This window comes from Loxodonta africana, chromosome 1 (assembly GCF_030014295.1).
Source record: "Loxodonta africana isolate mLoxAfr1 chromosome 1, mLoxAfr1.hap2, whole genome shotgun sequence".
Classification (NCBI taxonomy): Eukaryota; Metazoa; Chordata; class Mammalia; order Proboscidea; family Elephantidae; genus Loxodonta; species Loxodonta africana.
In genome coordinates this window covers 25,144,881-25,170,271 of record NC_087342.1, presented here as the reverse complement: position 1 = coordinate 25,170,271, position 25,391 = coordinate 25,144,881, and the positions used below count along the sequence as shown (strand labels likewise).

Below are 25,391 nucleotides of genomic sequence, written 5' to 3'. Positions count from 1 at the left end.
ATGCAAATCATCATTTGGAATAGAATAGAACAGAATTAACTCTAGAAAACTATCTACAAACCATGATAAGAAGAACAAGCTTGAGAAAGTTTCCAGAATGCAAATAAAAATGAAAGGTGCCAACCAGTAGTATTTGAGTACATAAAATGTATGGTGAAGAGAGAATTGGGATCCAAAGTCAGACTTACATGTTCCTGGAAATTATTAAGTGCAGAAGGAATAGGAATGTAATTTTAGAAAAAAGGAAAAAGAAAAAAACAACTTTCTTTTTTTAAAATTTATTCATCCATTTCTGTATATTTTCTTTTTTCTTTTTTATTGTATTTTAGATGGAGGTTTACAAAACAAACTAGTTTCTCATTAAACAGTTAGTACACATATTGTTTTATGACATTGGGTAACAACCGCATGACATGTCAACACTCTCAGATCTCAACCTTAGGTTCCCTATTACCAGCTTTCCTGTTCCCTCCTGCCTTTTAGTCCTTGCCCCTGGGCTGGTGTGCCCCTTTAGTCTCATTTTGTTTCATCAGCCTGTCTAATCTTTGGCTGAGGGGTGAACCTCAAGAGTGACTTCATTACTGAGCTAAAAGTGTATCAGGGGGCCATAGTCTCTGAGTTTCTCCGGTCTCTGTTAGGCTATTAAGTCTGGTCTTTTTTTGTGAGTTAGAATTTTGTTCTACATTTCCCCCCATCTCTATCTGGGACCCTCTATTGTGATCCCTGTCAGAGCAGTCAGTGGTGGTAGCCGGGCAGCATCTAGTTGTACTGGCCTCAATCTGGTTGAGGCTGTGGTAGATGTGGTCCATTAGTCCTTTGGACTAATCTTTCCCTTGTGTCTATAGTTTTCTTCATTCTTCCTTGCTCCCGAAGGAGTGAGACCAGTGGAGTATCCTAGATGGCCACTCACAGGCTTTTAAAACCCCAGATGCTACTTACCAAAGTAGAAAGTAGAATATTTTCTTTGTAAACTATGTTATGACAAATGAGCTATATGTTCCCTGAGACTAAGGTCCCCACAGCCCTCAGCTCAGCAGTTTGGTCCATCAGGGAGTTTGGATGTGTCTTTTATGGAGCTTCCATGCCCTTGCCTTGTACAAGTTGTGCCAGCTTCCCCAGTGTTGTGTACTGTCTTACTGTTCACCGAAGGGAAAAAACTTTCTAGAGTTAAGTTCAAGTATGTACCTTAAAAGTACTAAATTGTGCTATGCAGTGTTATTTTAAATATCTCTAAGCTGGAGTAAAATATATACTGTATAAGAAAGATATGATTAAATAAAATTACGGTACATCTCTTCTTGATGATATAATTGAACCACTAAAAATCATATTTTTAAATTAGAAAATGCTCATGAGATGTCAAATTAAAAAAAAAAACAAAACTATGATATGCCCCCAGTTTGAATAAAGGGGTGTGTGTGTGTGTGTGTGTGTGTGTGTGTGTATAGAAAAAAGTCTACAACACGAATGGTGTATGTCTCTGGATAGGAAAAATATGTTCCATATTTCTTTTTTTTTCAGATTTCCATGCGTACATGATGTTGTTATTATAAAAAACAAATTAGAAAAGATGAGAGTGACTGTTAGTTGGTAAAGGATAAGGGAAACAGGGCAAGTCTAAGAAATTATTAATACACTGTAGGTCCAGGAGACGGGATTTAGTGCTGGAAAACTGTTGAAAGTTGTCATGGAACCAATTTGCAAACAGTAAAGCAAATGGAGTCGCAGAGTCTTGACCTTTTAAAGAACTGATTCTGCCAGACCACTTCATACCTTTCTCAGTTCTGAATGGCAGATCTGATACTTTAACCAAAAGCAATAAATGTAATGGAAGTTAGCCCTGGTCAGATATTTTGATGTAGTCAAATACGAAGCCCTCATCACTAAAATTGGAAAACATGGTCTGTAGTGCCAGGTGCAGTTCTAGCTGGGGACTGACATCTAAATTGTCCTGGGATCGGGTGGAGAACAGAGGAAAACCGTGAATGTCGCAGACAGGGAATATCATATTTGAATTGTGAGTGATAAACCTGTGGTGTATTTGAGGCATTAAGAGGTTTGTATGAGTAGAACATGGAGTGAGAGATGTGAGGGAAAGGGATTTATGGGAGGATAAGATGGGGCCAGAGCCTGAAGGGCCTTATAAAGTCCTCATAAGCCATGTTAAAGGGTAGAACCTTAGTCTTGAATTACACAGAGCCATAATAGAACACAGCTATGAGTCGATAAAACCCTGGGCTAGAGGGAAGCAGACCTGGACTGTAGTATGAGCTTAGAAGACAGCTGTACTAGAGTACAGGTCTGCTTCCTCCTAGCCCAGGGTTCTATCAACTCATCACCTGCTACCTTGCCGGAAATTAAGGGACCAAACATTATCCTGAGAAATAGCGAGTAATTGTTGTTAAGTAGACCACTTTTGAGCTCCATTTTAATGTTAGGGAAGACTGTAGAAAGTCCAAGTCAATTCAGAAAAGAACCACAACATTGGGAATTAGAAATAAAATGTAAATAGTACAAAAGTTGTATTCTGGAGCCAAGAGAACGTAGAAGAGAGACTGTCATAGGAGGAGGACAGACTCTTATGTGCTGGTTGCTAACTAACTGGCTGTTCTGAGTGACCCTGGCAAATCCTTTCTGTCTTAACTTTTCTTATCTATAAAATGGAGACAGTAATACGGGTTCATAATTCTTTATCCACAATTCTGAAATTTAAGGAGCTCTGAAGACCAAAAGTTGCTGTGTTAATTTTTTTTTCCCCCCCCTTAGGTTTGTGGCAAACTCACTTTGTGGTAGGTGAAACCTGGCTAGCCAGGCTATTTTTAGGCATTTCCAAGTGAGTGTGAATGTTCATCAGTTCTGTCAAAATGTTAACGTGTGATTATAGGGTGCTGCCCTAAATCCTGAAGGAGATGTTTATATGTGGTAACGTACTTTATTCCCTTTCTAAAACTTAACCAATTCTGATTCTGAAACATCTGCCCCAGGTGTTCCAAGTAAGAGGTTGTATACCTGTAATACCGTCACCATAGTGTTGTGGGAAGGTATTACATTTCCTTTCACCATTCCTGAGTAAGTGGTAGAAGCTGTTATTTGTCATTATTTAAACACAGAAATGAGATTCCCCACTCCCCACTCAGAGAATGACTGAGAATTAACACTTGATGGTGCCTAACTTTATTCTCAGGAAACCCTAGTGGCTTAGTGGTTAAGTGCTATAGCTACTAACCAAAGGGTTGGAAGTTCAAATCCACCAGGTGCTCCTTGGAAACTCAGTGGGGCAGTTCTACCCTGTCCTATGGGGTTGCTATGAGTAAGAATGGACTCAACAGCAACAGGTTTTTTTTGTTTTAGTTTTTGTTTTGTAACTTTACTCTGAGGACTTTACATCTTAGTCTGTCAAGCCTGATGTAAAGTATATCAGTCATTGAAATGTAATGTTTCTCTTAAGAAACTGTTCTACTCTGACCGCTTACCCTTCTTTTTTTTACAATCCTATTTTGCAATTTTCATATACTTGGAAGGACACCTTTTTTGCTTAGGCCTTGGGGTATTAGCTGACAGACTTATTTTTCAGTCATCTTTCCATGAAACTCATGGTGAGAGTGGATCTAACTAGCACACAAATGGATAGGATTTTCTGTTAGCCTTTTCAGTAAATGTGAGTTCTTAACCTGTCCGAAGACAATGCCTTTGTTTGTAAAGCCATTCGTTTAAAAACATGCAAGCAAACATATCTGTCTAGATTGAATTCAGTGTTTCCCAACTAGAATTTTATTTTTGTAACAGAGTTTTGGCGTGTTTCTTATTCCTGCAAGCTACGTAAAACCCTTCTGCTGCATTTAATCCTTGGCCTGTGGGCACAGAGAAGTGATTACACAATTCATTTCTAACGTTGGGAAATTTTTAACTGAAAATTTCATAGAGCTGAAATACTTGGGAGAGACAGAAAGATTGTTTAAATAAAGATTCTATTTCAAAAGCAACGTTTTTTTTAATGTGCTTTTTGGTAGGATATTTGTCTTTAGTCAGAGTTGGATTAGCACATATCGATAATTTATCCTTTTGCCATTCTGGCTCTTGCTTTTTCCATGTCTTTCTCCCTGGAAAGATGTTGCTGCCATCTTAGCATTGCCACCTCTGCGTGTGCATGTATACGTGTGTTACTGTTTGTTTGGAAAAGTGTTACTAGGTGTCCCAGCCTTGGCCAGCAATTCCAGTGCCTGGGTGGTTTCACCCCAGCACCGGACTGAGTAGGAATAGTGATGGGGCATTGACCCAGAGAACAGGGTTGATAAGGTTTAACATAGTGTGAGACTTAGAATGGAGGCTTTCCACTGTAGTTCAAAGGTAAGAATGGGAAACAACATCCAGGAAAAAAAAAATTTCAACCCATGCCGCCCTCCCCACGTGTGTCTGAGTAGAACTGTACTCTGTAGGGTTTTCAATGGCCAATTTCAATGGCTAATTGGCTGTGTGTCATTAGGCTAGTCCTTTTTTCATGAAAGCGTAAGACCAAAACAGGGTCAAATGCCCCTTCTAGCTCTCCCATTCTCTTACACTGTGACGTAAGGAGGTAAGTGCAGTAGTTTCATGGAGCTCTGGTATTGCAATTTTCTGGTTGGTTGACCTCAGGTACAATCTCTTCAAACTCTGCCAGATATTCCATTTTTGTTTAATTGTTTGTATCCTAATTCTTATGAATCTCTCTGGAGTATTGCCAGGGCAAGGTTCATTAGAATTTGCTCAGCAGAAAGCTGTCTTTGTGGTTTGTTATTTAATATCACCCGTACATGAGAACACTGTATTTTCATTTAGTTTCTGTTAACCGATGAAGCTGCTCATGGCATTTAACCATTGGAACTCCTCTAAGCCGAGGATTCTTCACCCCAAAAAGAAGATAACAGGGACTGACGACATAAGTGTGTTTTGACAAATGTGAAACCTTTCATAAATGTATGACTTCATTTAAAATAGCAAAATACCTATTAATTTGATTTATAATATAACTCATGCTGATAAGATTGCTGGATGTCATGTAGCTATATCAAAAACCGAACCAAACTCACTGCCATCGAGTCGATTCGACTCATAGCAACCTTATAGGACAGAGTAGAACTGCCCCATTGAGTTTCCAAAGAGCGCCTGGTGGATTCGAACTGGTGACCTTTTGGTTAGCAGCCATAGATTGTAACCACTACACCATCAGGTAGTTCTCACCAATGGTAAATATGCAGATATAAAGGGTATAAAAAGTGGACATTTTTTTTGTTGTTTTGTTTTGATTTGGATTATTAATATCTCCTGTCATTTCTTTCCTTCCCCCCACCTCCATCCTGTCTCTATGCAGTATTCCACTGAATTGAAGAAGCTGTACTGCCAGATTGCAAAGACATGCCCCATCCAGATCAAGGTGATGACCCCCCCTCCTCAGGGCGCCGTCATCCGTGCCATGCCTGTCTACAAGAAAGCTGAGCATGTCACTGAGGTGGTGAAACGGTGCCCCAATCACGAGCTGAGCCGTGAATTCAATGAGGGTAAGGACAACTGAAATCTCTAGCTGTTCAATTAAGCTTCTTGAAAGTAGAGATCCTGGGGGGATTTTTGTTTAAGGCCTACCTTCCTGGTTCAGACTTCTGCAATCTGACAGCAACTCAGTCTGCTGTCTCGGCTGACAGTGTCTGAGAATCATGGTAAAGAAATGTATGGCTCTCAAAATGGTTGGACTGTTTAATTTTAGTAATTACTAGATGACCTAGACTTGGCTCCCTACTCCCTACTGGTACCTTTATTACTACTACTATTATAATTTTGGTAAGGATATGGGGAAGGAGAAGAAAATGGCAGCCGATTTTCTCAGCCCAGGCTAGAGTACTCTTCAGCTTTAAGGACTTTGCCAGAATGGCTTTCAAAGCTAGACTAATAAAGACCTGGGAGGGTTAGAGGAAGGAGCATAAATGGAGAGGAATAATGAAAAACTGGAAGAGGAAAGAACAAGATATGAAAAGGCAAATAATGGATACCAAATCAAAAGCAAACCCACTGCCATCAAGTCAATTCCAACTCATAGCAACCCTATAGGACAGAGTAGAGCTGCCCCATAGAGTTTCCAACTAACACCTGGTGGATTCAAACTGCCGACCTTTTGGTTAGCAGCCGTAGCACTTAACCACTATGCCACCGGGGTTTCCAAATAATGCATAAGAGGAGTAAATAGAAGATCTAGAAGAGTAAACAGAAGATATGTGGGAGGTGGGACAGTAAAGTGAAGAACCAGGAGTTGGAGGAGCAAACATCTTATCTTGAGGGCCATCTTCAGGCTCTAACCATGGATAAATCTTAGCCATACTCTTTCTTGGCCCTCTTAGCCTTTTTAGCAGACTTCTGAGCCTCAGATCCAACAATTGTTTTGCAGAAGAGGTCATTATTTCCAAGTGTTCCCTTTAGATCTGATACTGTAATGTTTCTGTGAAAAGAGGCTAAGCAGTGAGTTCCCAAAAATGGAAAGGAAGGACAAGAGACAGGTTAAATAAAAAAACCAAATCCAGTGCCATTAGGAACCATTAAATAGTAATGAGGGGACATGAGGGATTGGAAGTTGGAATACTTTATATAGAAAATATCCTAATAAATGCAGGACATGGAGAGACTGAGAGAGGGCTGAGAATTAAAAATAAAAAGATTTACAGGTAGCAAGAATGTGTGAAAATAGAGAATATAATAGATGGGAGAGAAAAATTAAAAAAGTAAAAAAAGAATGGGTAGAAATTTAAAAAAGAGAAAGTGAAAATCTTTCCACCTTAACACAACTATATTTTGCACATTTATTTCTAGTCCTTATCTACATTGGAGCCCTGGTGGCACAGTGGTTAAGTGCTACGGCTGTTGGCCATAAGGTCAGCAGTTCAAATCCACCAGCCGCTCCTTGGAAACCCTATGGGGCAGCTCTACTCTGTCCTATAGGGTCGCTATGAGTTGGAATCAACTCAGTGGCAATGTGTTTAGTTTTATCTACTTGGCTGGACTGTCCATATATTTGTATCTTGCTTTTCACTTAAGAGTAGGCCATAAAAATTATTCCATGTAACTGGGATTTGTAATAATTTTACATAACTGTCCTGTGTTCCATCGAGGTGACATAGCTATTTATTCTGAACTGCAGTCTCATTGTTTAACACAATAGTTTTTACCTTTTTTTTTTTTAATATTCTGCTGCAGAGGCTGTCTTTACACACTAAGCTTTTTACTGTTATTGAGGAGTTTTTTTTAGAGTGGGAATACATGGCCGAAGATTAAGAGCACCTTTATGGCTCCCAGTTCTTGGGACAGTTTCTTTCTTTTGGAGCTCTACCAAGGATCACAGTTTTGTGAAACTTTGCCTAGGCTATTTTAGAACTTGCTTGACTTTTCTTGTCCCCCAACCTAGGGGTCCTTTAAGCACAAAGAAGCTAGCCAGTTTTTTAATAAAACTGCTTTTTTAACTTGATCTTTTTCCTTCCATCTCCCAGGGAAGCTGGCAAAATTGTCTCCAGGGACTGAGGCACAGATGTAGGCACAGAGTTCTGTAAAATGCTGGCGTTGTTAACCTTAAACACCAGAAACACAGACTACGCTCTCAGATACGGATAAGCGTTCTGGTCCTTTCTATTACTATAAAACTTGAGATGTCTTCATATATTAGATATCTGGCAACAGGATCTGTCTTTTCCGAGGATGTATATTCCCTTGATGACACAAACCATTTGTTTGACCACCAACCTTCTGTCCATGTTGTTTCCTTTTGCTTTATTTGTTTTGAGGTCCAGGAGCTAACTCTTGTCTTTCTTTGTTCTACAGGACAGATTGCGCCTCCTAGTCATTTGATTCGGGTAGAAGGGAACAGCCATGCCCAATATGTAGAAGATCCCATCACAGGAAGACAGAGTGTGCTGGTACCTTATGAGCCACCCCAGGTAAGAAGATGAGGGTTCGGCAGATTGGAGAGACCAGCTCTTTGGGTGATACAGAGTTTTTCTAGCATCTGTCACTGTCTTAGTCCTTGTCTTCAAATATGTGACCTCCTCCTCTTCTCCACATGCCTTTGCTCTATCTCCTAAATTCACACCAAATTAACTTGGTAACATGGCTTTGTTCCCACGTTCCTAAAGGCAGATGATAATGGAACTGGCAGTTGGGTTCATACATGACATTATTTTATCCAGAGAGTTTGATTGGCAGTGGAGCTGGTAGTAGCTGTGCACCAATGCTGGATCCAAGTATCCTCCTATTAGACTGCAAATGGGAGAGCCTAAGAGGAGTCTCTCAACTGAAATTGGAAAGAAGAGGTGGCAGATTTGTAAAGGCAGAGTGGTGTGGTGGAAAGAACACTGGAGTAGCAAGCCCATAGTCCTTTGGCTTGCTGTGTGGACCTTTGTCATATGACCCTCTCTCTGGGCTTCAGTTGCCTCATCCATAAATGAGCACTTTGGACTAGGTGATCTAATTCTGAGGACCTTTTGAGATGCAGGATGTTATTGATGGAAGTGTGCATTCAAATCTATGTTATACTGTTAATCCAAATGAGGAAAATGTTCTTGGAGCATTTCCACTATTTTTGGTAAATTTTCAGCTCTCCCTTTCTGGTGATATTCATGTGTGTGGTTTAGCCCGTTTGACTTGGATGATAAGTATCAGCTTGCTAATGAACAGGGTCAAAATCATGTATCTGTTACAGCCTATCTCACCTAATATAATGTCCAATGGTGCAAGCCTTAGCTTTACACTTCCCCAGAGGAAAAGCAATGAGGAATCTGTAATGGGTTTCAGAGTTTGCCTTGCCTCTAAAGAGGTCTATTACTTCATCAAAAGTGAAATTATTTATTCTCATGGAAAGACCAGACTTAATGGTCTGACTGAGACTAGAGGGACCTCGGAGGTGATGGTCCCGGGCCCTTCTGTTAGCCCAAGACAGGAACCATTCCCGAAGCCAACTCTTCAGACAGGGATTGGACTGGACTATAAGACAGAAAGTGATACTGGTGAGAAATGAGCTTCTTGGCTCAAGTAGACACATGAGACTATGTGGGCAGCTCCTGTCTGGAGGGGAGATGAGAAGGCAGAGGAGGACAGAAGCTGGCTGAATGCACACAGGGAATACAGGGTGGAGAGGAGGAGTGTGCTGTCTCATTAGGGAAAGAACAGCTAGGAGTACATAGCAAGGTGTATATAAGTTTTTATACGAGAGACTGACTTGATTTGTAAACTTTTACTTAAAGCACAAGTTAAAAAAAATGGTGGAATTATTTAGACAGAGGTAAGAGCTTAGAATGAAACAGTAGTTCAAACCATCATTAACACAGGCTCTTTTTCCCCTTGTGTTCAGGTTGGCACTGAATTCACGACAGTCTTGTACAATTTCATGTGTAACAGCAGTTGTGTTGGAGGGATGAACCGCCGTCCAATTTTAATCATTGTCACTCTGGAAACCAGAGAGTAAGTGGCATGTACAGAATTGTCATTCTACAAAAAGCATGGGCAGAGGGCAAAGCGAAGTTGTTTTTGCTTTATCACTAATTTGCATGTGCAGCAGAGAGATACCATTGATTTTGTCCTTGGTGTTGTAAAGCTTTGCTGCAAACGTATGAAGGATCTAAGAAGGTGGAGACAGAAGATGGTGGGTAAAGGGAAAAGGAGGAAAAAAAAAAAAAAAAGGCCCAGGAAGATGTGCAAGTTGTTTCATACCTGAATTCTCGACTTTTGACTGGAATTGTTCGATTAGACAGTGTTTGCTTTCATGTGGCCCCCAAGCCATTTAACAGTTTCTTTGAATAAGTCTGGGCTGCCTGAGGGAATTTTATCCTGAGACATCTACTGGCTTAACTCAAGTTTCCTTCAAAATATGTAGCCATATACAGCTGTTCAGTTAATGGCTTGGAGGTTCTTTGCAGAACAAATGAAAAGTTATTTACTAACATTGCTTATGTCATTTCAGCACTTTTGTGTTCTGCCAAGTGCTTTTGGGTCCATCCTCAAAGCAGCAATGGCTGAGCTGCTGGTGGTGGTGCACTGGAAATGGCCAGCAGCAGAAATGGAAGTGGGAGAACTCCAGGAGACTTTAATCTTTTTTTTTTAATTTTAACCCTTTCTTCCCCTCTTTTCTAATTCCTAGTGGGCAAGTCCTGGGCCGACGCTGTTTCGAGGCCCGGATCTGTGCTTGCCCAGGACGAGACCGGAAGGCAGATGAAGACAGCATCAGAAAGCAGCAAGTCTCGGACAGCACAAAGAACGGTGATGGTACGAAGCGCCGTAAGTAGATGTAGTGACCACATGGGGTAGGGTTGAGTCTTCTTGAGTACTGGGGATATGGGAAGGATGACATTGGAGAAGGAGCATGATAGAGCACCGGAGCTTTAGAGGCAGAGTCTGACTTGTGGCCACAGAGCCAGTGGGCACAGCTATATTACTGATGGAGATGCCAAAAAGGATTCTTGTTGTGTGCTAGACCTTTACAAAAGCAAGTAGCCATAGTGGGTATTTCTTAGATCAGCGGTCCTCAAAGTGTGATTCACAGGTGAGTAGCATCAGCATCACCTGGAAGCTTGGTAGAAATGCAAATTCTCAGGCTTCAGACTTACTAACTCAATACCTGCAGGTCTGATAACCTGAGATCTGTGTTTTCGTCAACCCTCTGGGTGATTCTAATGCTAGCTAAAGTTTGAGAACCACTGTCTGAATCTTTTGGTGTTTATCTTTTTGTTCTTGAGCATAGGAGCTGAAAATAGCACCTGCCTACTATGGGAGCAGAGCCCTGGTGGCTTGTGGTTAAGAGCTATGGCGAGCTACAGCTGCTAACCAAAAGGTCAGCAGTTCGAATCCACCAGCCACTCCTTGGAAACCCAGTGGGGCAGTTCTACTCTGTCCTATAGGGTTACTATGAGTTGGAATCAACTTGACAGCAACGGGTACTATGGGAACAGTGAGATTTAAGAACGCATTCCCTAAAGCACAGGCAGGCGCATTTGCAGATCTACGTTTTTATCAAGGCTTAGCTTTATGTGTGTAACACTCTTTGGTCTTCAGTTACCTTATCTATAGTGAGGCCAGTGACTGTATCTATAGTGAGGCCAATGATTTAGGTCAGTGGTTTTCAAACCATTTTTTAGCAGTGAGAACTTTTTAGAAATGAAATATTTCAAGGAACCAGCAATGCAACAAAGTAGATTAAAACAGAGCATCTCCAGTTTAAGGGGGTGGAATTTGGAGAGTGATCTTTAGCTCCATGCTCCACCCTCAGATGCCCTTGTCCATGAGCTGTACCACCATAAACCTAGAACTTCAGATGTTTAGTTTGATAACCACTGATCCACATGTGCTTCTAACTTGTAGTGAATTTTGACTTTAGAAAGCTGCTTGTGTAAGCTTGATATCACTACAGGTGTTTTATGTGTTCTGGATATTAAACCCTTATCAGATATTTGGTTTCCAAAATTTTTCTCACAAACTGTAGGTTGTCTCTCGGCTTTGCTGATAAGGTCCTTTGATGCACAAGAGTTTTTAATTTTAATGTAGTCCGTTGTATCGATTTTGTCTTTTGATGCTTGTGTTTTTGGTGTCATATCTAAGAATCCATTGTTAAAAACTAGGTCCTTCACAATAGATGGATCCTGATAAAAAGGGAAAAAATGTAGAACAGAACTTAAACTTCCCAAAGAATCCAGGCTTACTGGATTCATTGAGACTGGAGGAACCCCTGAGACTATTGCCCTGGGATACTCTTTAAACCTTGAAACTATCCTGTGAAGTCATCTTTAAACAAACAAACAAGCAAACTACAACGACAAAATAATTTAACTCAAAAAGTAAAGAATGTCACCATTAAGTACTGTACTCCTTTAAAAAATTATTTATAAGAGACCAAAAGAACAGTAGTAACTCTAATGCATAGATGAGAAGTTTAGGGGGCAGTGAGTCTAAATTAATGGAGGTGAAACAATCAGAGCAGAAATGACGAGAATGTTGACAAAATTTGAAGAATGTAACCAATGTCACTGAGCAATATGTATAGAAATTGTTAAATAGAAGCACGTTTTACGTTTTGATGTGTATATTTTCACCAAAAATAAAATTAAAAAAAAATAATGAAAGTTAAAATAATAATATTTAACCAAAGAAGAAAAGAAATGAAAAACAGTCATGGATAAAAGAATAAATATTAATAAAGGTAAAAGTAAACTAGAAAATTCTTTAAAATATTGATAATTTTATCAGATGCTAAAAAAAAAAACTAGGCCCTGAAGCATTACTGTATGTTTTCTTCTAAGAGTTGTATAGTTTTACTTCTCACGTTATACCCTTGATCCATTTTGAATTAATGTGGGTATATGGTGTGAGATATGGATCCAGTTTCATTCTTTTCACTTGGAAGTAACAAGTATTTTAAAATGCAGTACACTCTGATCCAAAAAAAAAAAAAGTTTGATCTTATCATTAGTTATTATCCAGAAGAAATGGAAATCATATTGCATTTTACAGGAGAACAATAGAATGTTAGAACAACCCTTCACCATCAAGTTCTAACCGTTCAGCATGGTTTGCTTTTCCTGTTAAGCTCTCTCTGATCATTCCTCAAACAATCAGTGATAGATAGATAGGTAGGTAGAGACACAGAGAAAGAGAAAGGGAGATAGAGATAGATATCCATCCTAATTTTACTTCTAAGTCTACCTGGTAGCATATTCCCCATCCTCTTCCCTGAGCACCACAATTGGTCTCAAATTAATGACTCTATGACTTTTAGTAAGAACAGATTATTATCTGAACTTTGATAGAAGGATCATCTCTGTCCTTTGAATCCTGGATATAGTTTCTAATTTTGGAAAACTTAGGGGTTTTTCAGCTGAATTCACTCATTTTACCAAAGAGAAAACTGAGGTCCTGGACAATGAAATTAACTGTCAGCAGTTATGTGATCTGTACTAGAATGGGAATGGTAAGCTCACAAGGCTGAATACACTGGCAAGACAACCTCTACAAAATACATCTATCTTTTTGAAAATGAATGATCTAAAAATGAAATCACAAAATCAATTTATCTTTCTTTCCTTAACAGCTATTCAAAGACACACTCCTGCAGGGTTACTTAAACCAAAGACCATTTCCCAGCATCTGGAATTTCTTTGTTTCACTTGTTCTTCCCCACTTTTTCCCTTCCTCTTTATAGCGAGGTTTACACTTAATGAAAAAAACAATCACTACTAATTAAATGGATGTTAGGACTAGAAACTCTAATCTCACAGGTTTTACTGATGCTACTGTCTGTTAAATAAATGTATTATCGCTTCAAAAATGTTTCCAGGATAAAACTTGTATTTTTCCCCTGCCAGCTTTTCGTCAGAACACACACGGCATCCAGATGACATCCATCAAGAAACGAAGATCCCCAGATGATGAGCTGTTATACTTGCCAGTGAGTTTCCATGGAGTATTCAATTTCGTTTCATTTTCACCTTCTTTGAATGAGTTTTACTCTGTGATCATCTTCTGATGGTCTTTGGCCATAGGACAGGGCAAGAGTAGCTAGTAACATAAAGCATAGAGTATGTTTCTTTACAAAATCGGTAAATTATCCCTTCCCTTCACAGCTTTGGCATATATTAATGGCTTGGGCCCTTCCACTTACATATCCACCCAGTCAAAGTTAACTCCTTAACAGAGTTCTTTTTACCCAGGTATTTAAAATTAATTTGTACTTTATTATTTGAGGATGATAAGATTATGCTAGGCAGGATGGCCATACCATTCTCTGACAGACATTTGGTTAGAAAGAGTTCACAATGTAGATAATACAGCAATTATAGAGCATTGACTATGACTTCTTTTAGGGAGTGCGATAAAGAAAGCAAACCAAGGCAGGATCTTTAATTATATGTGAATAGCCAGAAGGCTCAGCTCAATTATTATGTAAAAAAATTGTTCACTCCTGCAAGGAACGTTAGCCCTTTCAGGATCACTAAGGTGACTTTTACTAGACCATGGTCTCAGTTCTTTGAATTCTTATTGCTTTAAGTCTTTGCCATCTAGTGTGGCGGCTAATTTTTTTATGACTGGTATAGCCCTTGGTGCCAGTCATCTAAATTGACGTAAGGCATGAGCAAACAGGGCCAGAAGATTTGACTGGAAGCCACCGCCCTGGGATTGAAGCTAAAGTAACTTGTCAAGTTTAAGTGTGCCATACCCACTTCTCCACCTTCTTTAGGGCTTGACCCTCCAGCAACAGACTGCAGACCAATCAGACAAAGAGATAAGATTCTCAGTATATTTTTTCCCAGACTACACGTAGAAACGGACTTGTGAAATTTAAGTTAACATTATCCTGACATACCCTGTATTCCAAAAACTTCGTCTGTTTTTAGCTCAAAGGATAGGAACCACTTGAAAAGCTATTGTTTTAAGTGGAATTTCAGTTTGTATTAATGAAGAAGGTACTCTGTAATAAGTTACATCTTAAGTTTAGTGAAGACCTGGCCAAACTTATGTGTGAAGGAAAAATTCTATTAATTTGGCATTTATTTAATTGGTGGAACCCTGGTGGTACAGTGGTTAAGAGCTACAGCTGCTAACCAAAAGGTTGGTAGTTCAGATCTACCAGTCACTCCTTGGAAACCCTGTGGGGCAGTTCTGCTCTGTCCTGTAGGGTCTCTATGAGTTGGAATCGACTCGATGGCAATGGGTTTGGTTTTGTTTGGTTAGTTAGTATTTACTGAGTGGGAAATATGCTAGACTGTGAGCATTCAGAGATCACCAGGACACGTTTCTTACCTTTAAAGAACTTGACTTCTAGCGAAGAGACAAACAGTTATAATATAGTGAAATAAATGCTTCAATAGAGCTAGACATGGGGCTATGGGAATACGTAGAGGCACAGCAGGCTTGGCCTAAAAGAGTGAGATCAGGAAACGCTTCTCAGAGAAGGTGATAGCAAGATGGATTTTGAAGGATGAGTAGAAGTTAACCCAACAAAAGGAAGATAAAAGCTTTCCATTAATGAATTCTGATAAAGTCCACCTCTTATAGTCAGGATGAGGGCTAAGTTGAGGCAAATGGGGTGCCTAGGGTGAAAAATTTTAAAAAGTACTCACTCTCAGACTCATACAAGTGCCCTAAGCACCTCACTTGCCTCACCCTAGGTCTTCTCATACTTTTTAAAAAGCATTTAAGAGATTCTCTTAAAGAGAGACTATCTTACCCTTGCTGAAAACTCTTGCCCCATCTAGAGGTAAATACAGTTAATTTTCATTATTTATGAATTCCACGTTTGCAAATCCACCTACCTGCTAAAATTTATTTGTTTCTTCAAAATCAGTACTCATGGCCCTTTTGTGGTCATTTGCAGACATGTGCAGACCAGCACAAGTTTGTAAAATGTACGTACCCAGCATGTACCCTCCCCGCTGAGGTTGAACAGGGCAGTGCTCTGCCTTCTTGTTTCAGTTCTCATTGTGTAAGCAAGTGTCCTCTTCATGGTGTGTTTCATGCCACATGTTCACACTTTGGTGCTTTTTCTTTGGTGACTTTGCTATTTAAAATGGCCCCCAAGCATAGTTCAGAAGTGCTGTCTAGTATTCCTAAGCATAAGAAGACCATGACATGCCTGTTGGGGGAAAATACACGTGTTAGATAAGCTTTGTTCAGACATGAGCTGTAGTGCTGTTAGACATGAGTTATGTGACTAGATCAACAATATATATTAAACAAGGTGTCTTTAAACAGAAACACACATAAAGCAATGTGACACATGGATTGGTTGACAAAATTGTTGAGATCAGAAGCCCACAAGAACCTGTATTTTTCCAAGGAGCCATGCGTGGTTCAGGATTGACTAATTTAGTGTTCATGGTGACTTTGTAGAATAGAGCCCACCATGAAAAGGAGAATCAACAGTACTGCAATAGTTTTACAGATCTGCGTTTGTCCTTATTTTTCCTCCTGCTCACTTCCGTAGGTGAGGGGCCGTGAGACCTATGAAATGCTGTTGAAGATCAAAGAGTCCCTGGAGCTCATGCAGTACCTTCCACAGCACACGATTGAAACATACAGGCAGCAACAGCAGCAGCAGCACCAACACTTACTTCAGAAACAGTGAGTGTGGCCGTGCGCCATTTTAGGAGGGCTGAACAGGAGTGGCTGCTCATTTGGGTCAGCAATAGGGTGCTTGATAGGCTATGCAGAAGCTGTGGTGTGAGAGAGCAGATGGTCATCATGTCAGATGAGCTGGCGTGGGGCTCCTTTTTCCACGTCAGCCTTCCATGCCTCTAATCACGACCTTCCTGAAGTTCCACCCATGTTCTGAAATTGAATCCAAACCATTTCAGGTGAATTCCAAAGAGACCCACACTAACAGTGTTAGTTCTCTTCTTCTCTATTGCTCAGCTCCAACCACATCTATCAGTATAAGAATTTTGAGTCCATACTCTATTTATGTAATAATGTATATATTTTAAAATGGATACACTTCCCTCATCCCAGTGGATTGCCTTGTATATCTCCTGGGATGCACAAAATTCACTTTTGGGGAAGCTGCTGTAAGTGAGGGATAGCAAATAGGTTTTCCTATAGAGTGACCTCTTTGAACGTCATGTTGAGAAGAATTCTGAGACGGACTGCAGGCTCATTGGGAAAATGCTTGGGCACAGAAGGGCAAATAGCATTACATTGCCGTGGTTTAGCATTCCTGCTCTAGACTGCCTTCCAGCAATACATTTTTAGATAAATTGGGCCAGGTTTTGCAACCATATTAGAATGTACATGACAGCTTATTTATACATTCAGCTCTACCCTGATGGTTGGATCTTTGGTGATGTTGTATGACTAACCAGAATAGAATAGCTCTCATGAAAGGAAGGAAGTTGGCGACTCAAGACTCTGTTTGTGCTTACCCTTCTGTGGTTAAGAATACTCATTTCCTGGCTTAATTAAAATATTATATTTATACTGAAAGTATTGCCAGAATCTCTGTGGAGAAATGTAAAATATATATAATTTGTGCCTATTTAAATAATTCAAACATTTGACTCTACTCTTCAGGAAAAAGAAATGAAGCCAAACTCTCCTGCCTAAGGCAAAGATTGTCTTTAAAATAGAAATGTAAACAAACAAGAAATAATGGTTCTTTTCTGATATGTTGTTAGCTACTATAGAGAGATAGTTATGGGAAGTTTAACAAAGAGGGTTCATTATTTAAACATGCATGCAGTTGAGGAGGCTGGAATGTGTTTCTGATAGAGAGGAAGTACCTCCTGACTCTCTGCTGGCTATGGGGTACGGGGCGGGCAGGAGAGGAACAGAAAAGAATTGTACTCTCTCTTCAAAGGACTTTAGGCTAGTTGAGCATTTAAGACACTTTCGCCCACCATTTGCTTTTAACATGAAAGTTTTGTAAATTATAATTATATAGTCTTATATGTGAGACTGAGCAGAAAGCTTAATGAGGTCCTTGGCAACACTGAGTATTCCAAAGGTGAATTAGAACTCAGAGTTGCAGACAGAATTGCCAATTCTATGGATTATTGGAGCTATCAGGCAGGAATATATGTCAACATATTCCAGTGCAAAACCTTTTGAATTCTCATAAAACAATACAACGGAGATCAAAGAAATGGAGACCTGTAACATCATTTACAAAGAAAGGGAAACCCAGAGGGGATAATGCCTTTCCCAAGATATGCATGCCAGTAAGCGATTAAGAAGCAGTCCCAAATTGCCTCCCGTTCACTCTGGAAAAATTTGGTTCAGCCAAAATGACCTCAGAAGAATTATCCATTAGCAGATCATGCTGACAGAATTGCCCTACAATAATTACTGTTTCCTGTCTTTTTTCCAGTTAACAGGAAAAAATTCTGTCAGGCCAAATTGTAGCTTATTATGTGGTATGGCTTAAAAGGTTTGACTACCTAGGACAGGGGTCAACAAACCTTTTTTTTCAGAAAAAGGCAAGTAGTAAATATCATAGATTTTCTAGTCCATGTGGTCTCTTGTAACTACTTAATTCTGCCACTGTAGTGCAAAGGCAGCCATAGACAACAAATGAAGTTTCATAAACAAATAAAACCTTATGTAATTTTCATGTGTCACACACTATTACACTTCTTTTGATGTCTTTCTACCATTTTAAAATATATCAACCTTAGCTCATGGACCATACTCACTGTAGTTTGCCAAGTCCTGTTTTCCAGACAGGAGTGACATTTCTCTCTTTGCTTCTTGAGGCTCAGAGTTGGTTTGATTTTACTGTTTGGAAGCTACTATTATGTTCTAAGGTAGAGTGGTATTAAAGATTTTAGCTAATCTTAATGAGATTTTTCAAGTTATATTTCCTTATCTAACAAAACATCAGCAGCTTTCGGTAGAGATCTCTGTTGTCCAAGGAAGGTAGACATGCCCATGGAGACACAAAATACATTTAATGATGAAACCCCATTGTCAGATAAGGATCAGAGACTTGATTTGATTAATGTAACCAACCTTTATTGAAAATCTGCTCTGTGAGAACATTAAGGATAAAGAGGAGGAAGATGGGATTCCTGCCATCACAGAGTTTAAAATGGTGAACTCCTAACCAGAAAACCTTTTCAATCTTAGGAATGTTCTGGAAGTTTGTTCTCAGCATTGTCTAAGTCAATAGAACAATTTTAAACAGCTTCTAAAGATCATGAAATAAAGGGAATAGTTAAGTGGCATTGTTTTGGAGACTTTACAAGTCAAGAGAGTTAACATCAGTCAGCCTGGGGCATGTGATATTTATATTTGTGTTTGTTTATATGGCATACATAAAAGTACATAGCCCAGTGTTCCCATACGATAGTTTATCCAATGCTTACTGTCTGATTGGCAGGCATTGTTCTAAAGGAAAAATTTTTGCAATCCATGTTTCATAAATCAATCTTATTTTACCAAAGGAGAAAATTAATCTTAAAACTGTGTTATTTTTAAAAACACAGAAGAATTTAGGGATATATTCTCACCTTTTTTTTTTTTTTTTTAACTTATGTGACCTCAAACAAATAGGGAGGAATTAGTAGCCAAATATTTTCCTGGTGTGTTCATTAACAAGTGTCATATGCATGTTTTTGAGATGATGTCCCACAGTGTGTGAGAGCTAACCTCAGCTGTGATAACTTATGCATGGAAATCTAACAGACTGAAAAATGAGATCTTTGCAAAATAGAGACATTCGGTCTAAGTATGCCTTTGAAGCGTTATGTATACATGGGTCCACAGTGGTTATTATAAAAAAAGCTATGTAAATTCTCTGGTTGCCATATTCTTCAGCTGGGTTTTTTTAGTTTCTTTTATTTTCATGCAAATTTCCAAGAAAGAGCAAGAATGATTACACAAAGAAAAATTGGAAATCTAATTGCCTGGCAATCACCAGCTTGGAAAATGCCTATAATTTCTTTTCCAAATACTTAGTACCTATTTTATGCTGGTAAGGAATCAATTTTGTATTTTTCTTTAGAGTAGAGGGAAGGTTAGTGGGAAGTGAATACACTTTCTATAAGGTAGCAGGATTTTCAGTTTAATTACTTCTATTAGTTTCACCCCAGTGTTTTCTGTTTGCTATTCATTTGTGCATGGTTTTCTTTTTTTTTAATTTCCTTCACAATTACCTTCATGATCATAGGCTTTATGGAAGATAGATTTGACACTGAGTGATTATGAATCGAATTGTTATGGATGCAAGGAGACTTTGCATCATTCATGAAGAAATTTTTAGTTGATTGGTCCACAGTGGTATCAGTATAGGAGATTATGTTTCTAGAAGCTGAAATCTAATGGGAGAACAGGTTGAACTCAATCTCTACACTAGAGTGGTACTTGCCTCCCTTCATATTTTCAAGGGCATTAACTCTTTTTTTTTTTTTTTAATAATTTTTATTGTGCTTTAAGTGAAAGTTTACAAATCAAGTCAGTCTCTCACATATAAACTTATATACACCTTACTACAAACTCCCATTTACTCCCCCTAACGAGTCAGCCCTCTCCCTCCTTCCAGTCTCTCCTTTTGTGACCAGTTTGCCAGTTTCTAACCCCCTCTGCCCTTCCATCTCCCCTCCAGACAGGAGATGCCAACATAGTCTCAAGTGTCCACCTGTTGTAAGTAGCTCACTCCTCATCAGCATCTCTCTCCAACCCATTGTCCAGTCCAATCCATGTCTGACGAGTTGGCTTCAGGAATGGTTCCTGTCCTGGACCAATGGAAGGTTTGGGGACCATGACTGCCGGGGAAGGACATTAACTCTTAAGACAGCTTTGCAGAAATCACTTGAGACCTACTCAGTAATCTTTTGACTTCTGTACTTCCAACCAGTACTCTTTGCTTTTCATCTTTTACCGAAGCTTATTTTGCTGCTTGGCTTCCATCCTGGTCTCATGTCACTGTCACTTTGTTAAAATTTCACTTAGCCTGAGTCTTGCTTTCATCTGGCAAATAGTTTTGCGTACCTACATGATGAATTTCCTTTGAATTGTAATACAAATCTTTGACATCCTGAGGTACCCTTAGTCTTTCCTTTTGTTTTTTGATGAATTGATGACTATGGCTCGTTAATAATGCAAGCCAGAGAAGAATGGAATGTTGGAACAGAATGGTATATTCAAGACTATATCCTGTTCTAGCACCTTCATATTATAGTTGAGGAAGCTGAGACAGTGAACTGTAGCTTTGATATCATAGCCATTTCATAATAAAGCTAGGACTAGAATCAGACTTAGGACATAAAGCTTTCTGCAATATTTTGTTCTGCTTCCTTACTTAAGAAAGCTGTAATAATAAAACTAAACCAAACATCCATTTTCAATATTCTGTCTATGTATCCTTTAACTGGTATCTATCCTTGTTATTTCAACTGAAAGTCCTGTGGCTTTAAGCCCATCTGGCTATGATCATCTTCAAGTATGTTGGTATTTTTCCCTCAAATTCAGTGCATCTGAGGGAGAACAAGCAGTATCTTCAGGATTGTCAATGTAGAAGTCAGCAGAGGACACAAATATTCAAACTGATAGAAGTTATTAATCCCATCATTCTTAGTTTGACTTAGAAATCCTCCACATTTACAGAATATTTGAAATTGCCAGTTTTATAAGTCAAAAAGAGATGACCATTTCCTATCGTTCAGCCTCACAGGTCATGGAGTTGCACAAGCTCTTAAAATTGACAGTGTTACTTTTGAACTTCACAGCTACATTATGAAGTAGTCAGGGGAGAGATTTATGAGCCCTGAGTTAGTGATGAAGAGAAACTCAGAAAGATTAATTAAACTCAGAGATTAAATCAGTTTTCTAAGTTCTCACAGCTAGCTGCAGAACTGTCCTCAGTTCTAGGTCTCAAAGATTGAATCCTTGTCTTATCAGAATTAGAACACTTGTTCGATATCTGTATCACATATGCTCTTATCATAACTAGAACACTAATCCAATATCTGTAGCACATGATGTCTCATGCTATCCTTGCTTCAAGACAATTCTCCAAATTTAATATGCAAACAAGGAGTAAAAGCCACTGATCTGTAGTGGGCAATAAATTGGATTCCTATTACTTTGTATTCTGGCATTTTATTTTCAGATGATACCAGTTCTCCCTGGTGACATTGTTTACTCAATCCCAGCATTAACCAAGTGAAAATGGCTCTGTGCTTTCAAGTGAGTAATCCAATGTGATTCAAAAAGCCGCTCTGGGAAACAGTTTCCCAACAGTTCATGGCATTACACAACTTTTAGCAAAATAAAAGGATTGGTTCCTGGCATTCTTGTTGCATAATTGATTTCTTAATTATGCAAAAGTTGCTTTCATGAGTTTGATCTGTGCATTTACAGACCAAGTTTGTGACTGAAAGGATTAAGATATTTATCCTTCTCAATCTGGCACATACAAAATGCTCATTAATAGTTCTTTGCAAATGCTTGATGACGCACCCCCCCAAACCGATAAGATCGTATTTCTTCATACTTCCTAGTTAGGCTAGACAAGAACAATAATGAGGTATAATAATTGGGCAGATGACATTTTGTGACAGACTAAAGTATATTCTTGTCTCTGCATTCCATTTTTCAATTAATTTAGTCCGGTAAACCATATGCTAAGCACCTTGACCTCCCATCTGTCAGAAGTCCTCAACCAAAGTGTGTATGTGAATCACTTGTGGAACCTGTTAAAAATGGCCTATACCTGTGCCCAAGACTGGTCTCAGAAGAGATCCAAAGAAATGGAATTTTAAAGGTTTCACAGGTGATTCTGTTGTAGACTTTTGATTAAGTACTACTGTCTTATCTCTTCTTCATAAAAATCTTGAGATGGAGAAGACTTTGAGTAATTTAGAAGGCAGATAAAAGGAAGAAGCACAAGTGGGTTTCCAGGCATTCGATTCTGTCTATGCTATGATCATGAAGGTAGGAGGAGTGTGTTTCTGTCTTTAGTTTATTTGAAAGTATGAAGTCCTAAGCCTTCATCTTTTCTTTTCTCTGGTTCCTCTCTGCAGTCTCCTTTCAGCCTGCTTCAGGAATGAGCTTGTGGAGCCCCGGAGAGAAACTCCGAAACAATCTGACGTCTTCTTTAGACATTCCAACCCCCCAAACCGATCAGTCTACCCGTAGAGCCCCATCTCTGCATTTTGAAAGTGTGTTTGTTGTGTTTCCATGTGTGTATGTGTATATGTGGGTATGCGTGTGTGTGTGCGCGTGTGTGTGCGCACGTGTTGTGTATCCAGCCCTCATAAGCAAGACTTGAAGACACTTTGGCTCAGAGAGACCCAACCGCTCAAAGGCACACAGCCACTAGTGAGAAAATCTTTTGAAGGGACGCAAAACCTTACAAGAAAGGACGTTTTCTGCATTTTGTATCCTTAGGTATAGCATTGGTCAGTCAGGAACCACTGTGTTTGTGAGCTCTTTTTTCTTGTTTCTTGGGAGGGAGGGAGGGGCCAAGTGGGAGAGGGGCATTAAGATGTTTATTGGAATCCTTTTCTGTTACTTTCTGTGTCTCTAAACCTCAGAAAAAAAGCTTTTGAGCAGGTCTCAAACTTCAGATGCCTTTTTCAGTAAAGGAGCAAACGGTTCCCATTGTCTGTGTATAAGTCAATGACAGGTGACTGACTCAGGCCTGGTTAATGCTGGTCATGCAATAAAATTGCAAGTAGTAACAAACTAAGGTGTCAAGTGTACTGCTGGGCAGAGAGAGATGATAATTGCCATAAGTAGCCAATTTGGGATTATTCTTGACTTCTTTTGAGAGCTTTCGTTATTAGTATCTCCCCCTCCTATGTCGGTAGAAAGTTCCTTAATGCTGTGCCCCATCCTACCTCCACCATATATGTCAGCATCTAATATGATGCAAGTCTTCCTTGCATATGGAAACCCAGGAGACCTACTCCAAAAACAGTTGTTTAGACCCAGGCAGGTAAACACATGTTCTGGTTTTAATAAAAAACACCCCAACAATACTCCCTGGGCATTTATATACTATTTTTCAATGTCCAAAAGGGATGGAAACTCCTCTCACCAAATCTATGACTAATTGGTTCGATTGGAACTCCACTCGCTCTATCCTACTATCAACCCAGGCGTGTTACTGATTCCACGTAGACCCATTTGTCCAGGACACTAATGTTTGGGTCATGTGAAGTCCTAGTAGACAAATGTTAAAGTCAACACACCTGGCCTAGAAATTAAAGATAGAAAAAGCAGATTGCTTTTTTTTCTTTAACTCAGAGAGTTTAGATCATCTCTCTCTCTTTTTGTAAGACATATTTTAAAACAATAGTATAAAGACTGTAAAGACATCCTTCCTTCCCCATCTCCCCAGACTGGATCACCAGCTCTTTTACTCCGTGTCACCTTGGCAATGCTTTCTTGTTATTGAGGCTGTTGTTTTATGGATGTGTGATTTCAATTTTCAATAAAATTTTGCATCTTGGTTTATCTTGAAGTTTCTTTCTTTTCTGTCTCTCTGGCCTTTTTTTGTTTTTTGTTTTTTTTTTTTTGTTTGTCTTAAATTCTAGAATATTTTCATTTAAGTTATGTATAGTCTAAAGAACAAGAATAATAATTACTTTGGTTCTGTCTACACTTCCATCAGTATGTGATTGTTTTAATTTAAGGCACTCTGTACCAGGGTCAGCAATTCAAAGAATCAATTACAATGCCCAAACTAACTTAAAAATATATTTTAGGTCTATGCATGTTTAATTTTGTTGTAGGGAGCCAGGCACCATAGTATCATTTGTTGACATCTCCAAACCAGCCTCAAGTTGTATCTTAAATTCACAAATTTACTGAAAGGAGTTTAAACCAAATCCAGATTTATTGAATCAAATGGCTTGCATGATGAAGGCATTAGCAAATATTCAACCAGAAATCTGTAATGGACCTTGTCCAAAGCCTTTTTAAAAATTACACTATGTTCTGAGTTTTGAGTCATTCCTTTTACAAGCTTGATAAATTGTTTTACATAAAAATAATTAATCTAGTAGCTTAGGGAAGTACTTGAAAATATCTTTATGTTTGAGATAAAAGTATGTTATTAAATTTAAATGTTCTTGTTACCCTCGCAAAGTGCTTTCAATTAATTTAATAACTTTGATTCAAAAATCCCTTAAAGAGTTGGTGAGTATGTTTAGTTTTTTAATATTTGATTTTCAAGTTTTTTTTTTTCTTTCACCTTATGGTTATACCAGCTTTTGATGGGTTTATAGTGACTTTTGTATAAATGTGCATATTTGAAATGATGCAAAATATTTGAAAACTACAGTTAACCTAACTAGAAAGTAACTGAAGCCTTCGCCTTAGAACCAAGATTACCCAGCTAAAAAGAAAAGGTTACAGGCAGTTCTGGGTATCATTTAAAAGGAGATACAATTATTTTGCTGAGATTCCATGTCTTCACTTTTTCTGACTTTCTTCATACCACGGATATTCTGCTCTTCACTCAACACCCCTTTTCTCTCTGAAATTCTGCATTCCAGAAAAGGTTTGGTGAAATAGATTTACCTTAAGTAACACCAGATTCTACGAGAGAGCTTGCTTTATAATTGGCAGTGAAAACTATAAATGAAAAGAATCCCTTGGTGGAATTGTAGGCATCTCCTGGAAGGTGGAGAGAATGGTTTCAAATTTGTGTCCTCTCAAGTATTTGACTTTTTTGACGACCCAGATCTGAAATCAGGAAACATAATTTCTGATCCTGGATGATCTACAGACCCCTTTCAGCTCTGAAATTTTGAATTTTATTCTTAGCAGGGTGTACAGAAGCCTAAATTGTTAGAGTTTCGAACTGGGTTTTGGCCTCATCAGGATTTCTCTTCAAACTAGAAATACCTGAAAGTGCCTTTCAATACTTCTGTGACATTGGATTCCTAAAAGAATCT

General features: G+C 38.9%; 1 protein-coding gene across 2 annotated transcripts in view; it reads left to right on the top strand.

Annotated features, from left to right (window-relative positions):
• The window catches only part of TP63 (tumor protein p63), a 156,842-nt gene that overhangs the window by 118,196 nt on the left and 13,255 nt on the right, over positions 1-25,391 (top strand). The window contains exons 4-10 of one of the 2 annotated variants that reach the window (XM_023551622.2): positions 5,348-5,534; positions 7,834-7,949; positions 9,359-9,468; positions 10,145-10,281; positions 13,359-13,441; positions 15,977-16,113; positions 22,509-22,853. In XM_023551622.2, coding sequence (XP_023407390.1) covers positions 5,348-5,534; positions 7,834-7,949; positions 9,359-9,468; positions 10,145-10,281; positions 13,359-13,441; positions 15,977-16,113; positions 22,509-22,623 — 885 coding nt within the window. In that variant the 3' untranslated portion in view covers positions 22,624-22,853. Of the gene's footprint in view, positions 1-5,347; positions 5,535-7,833; positions 7,950-9,358; positions 9,469-10,144; positions 10,282-13,358; positions 13,442-15,976; positions 16,114-22,508; positions 22,854-25,391 lie in introns of those variants that run through there. The other variant, XM_023551621.2, reaches the window with a different exon arrangement.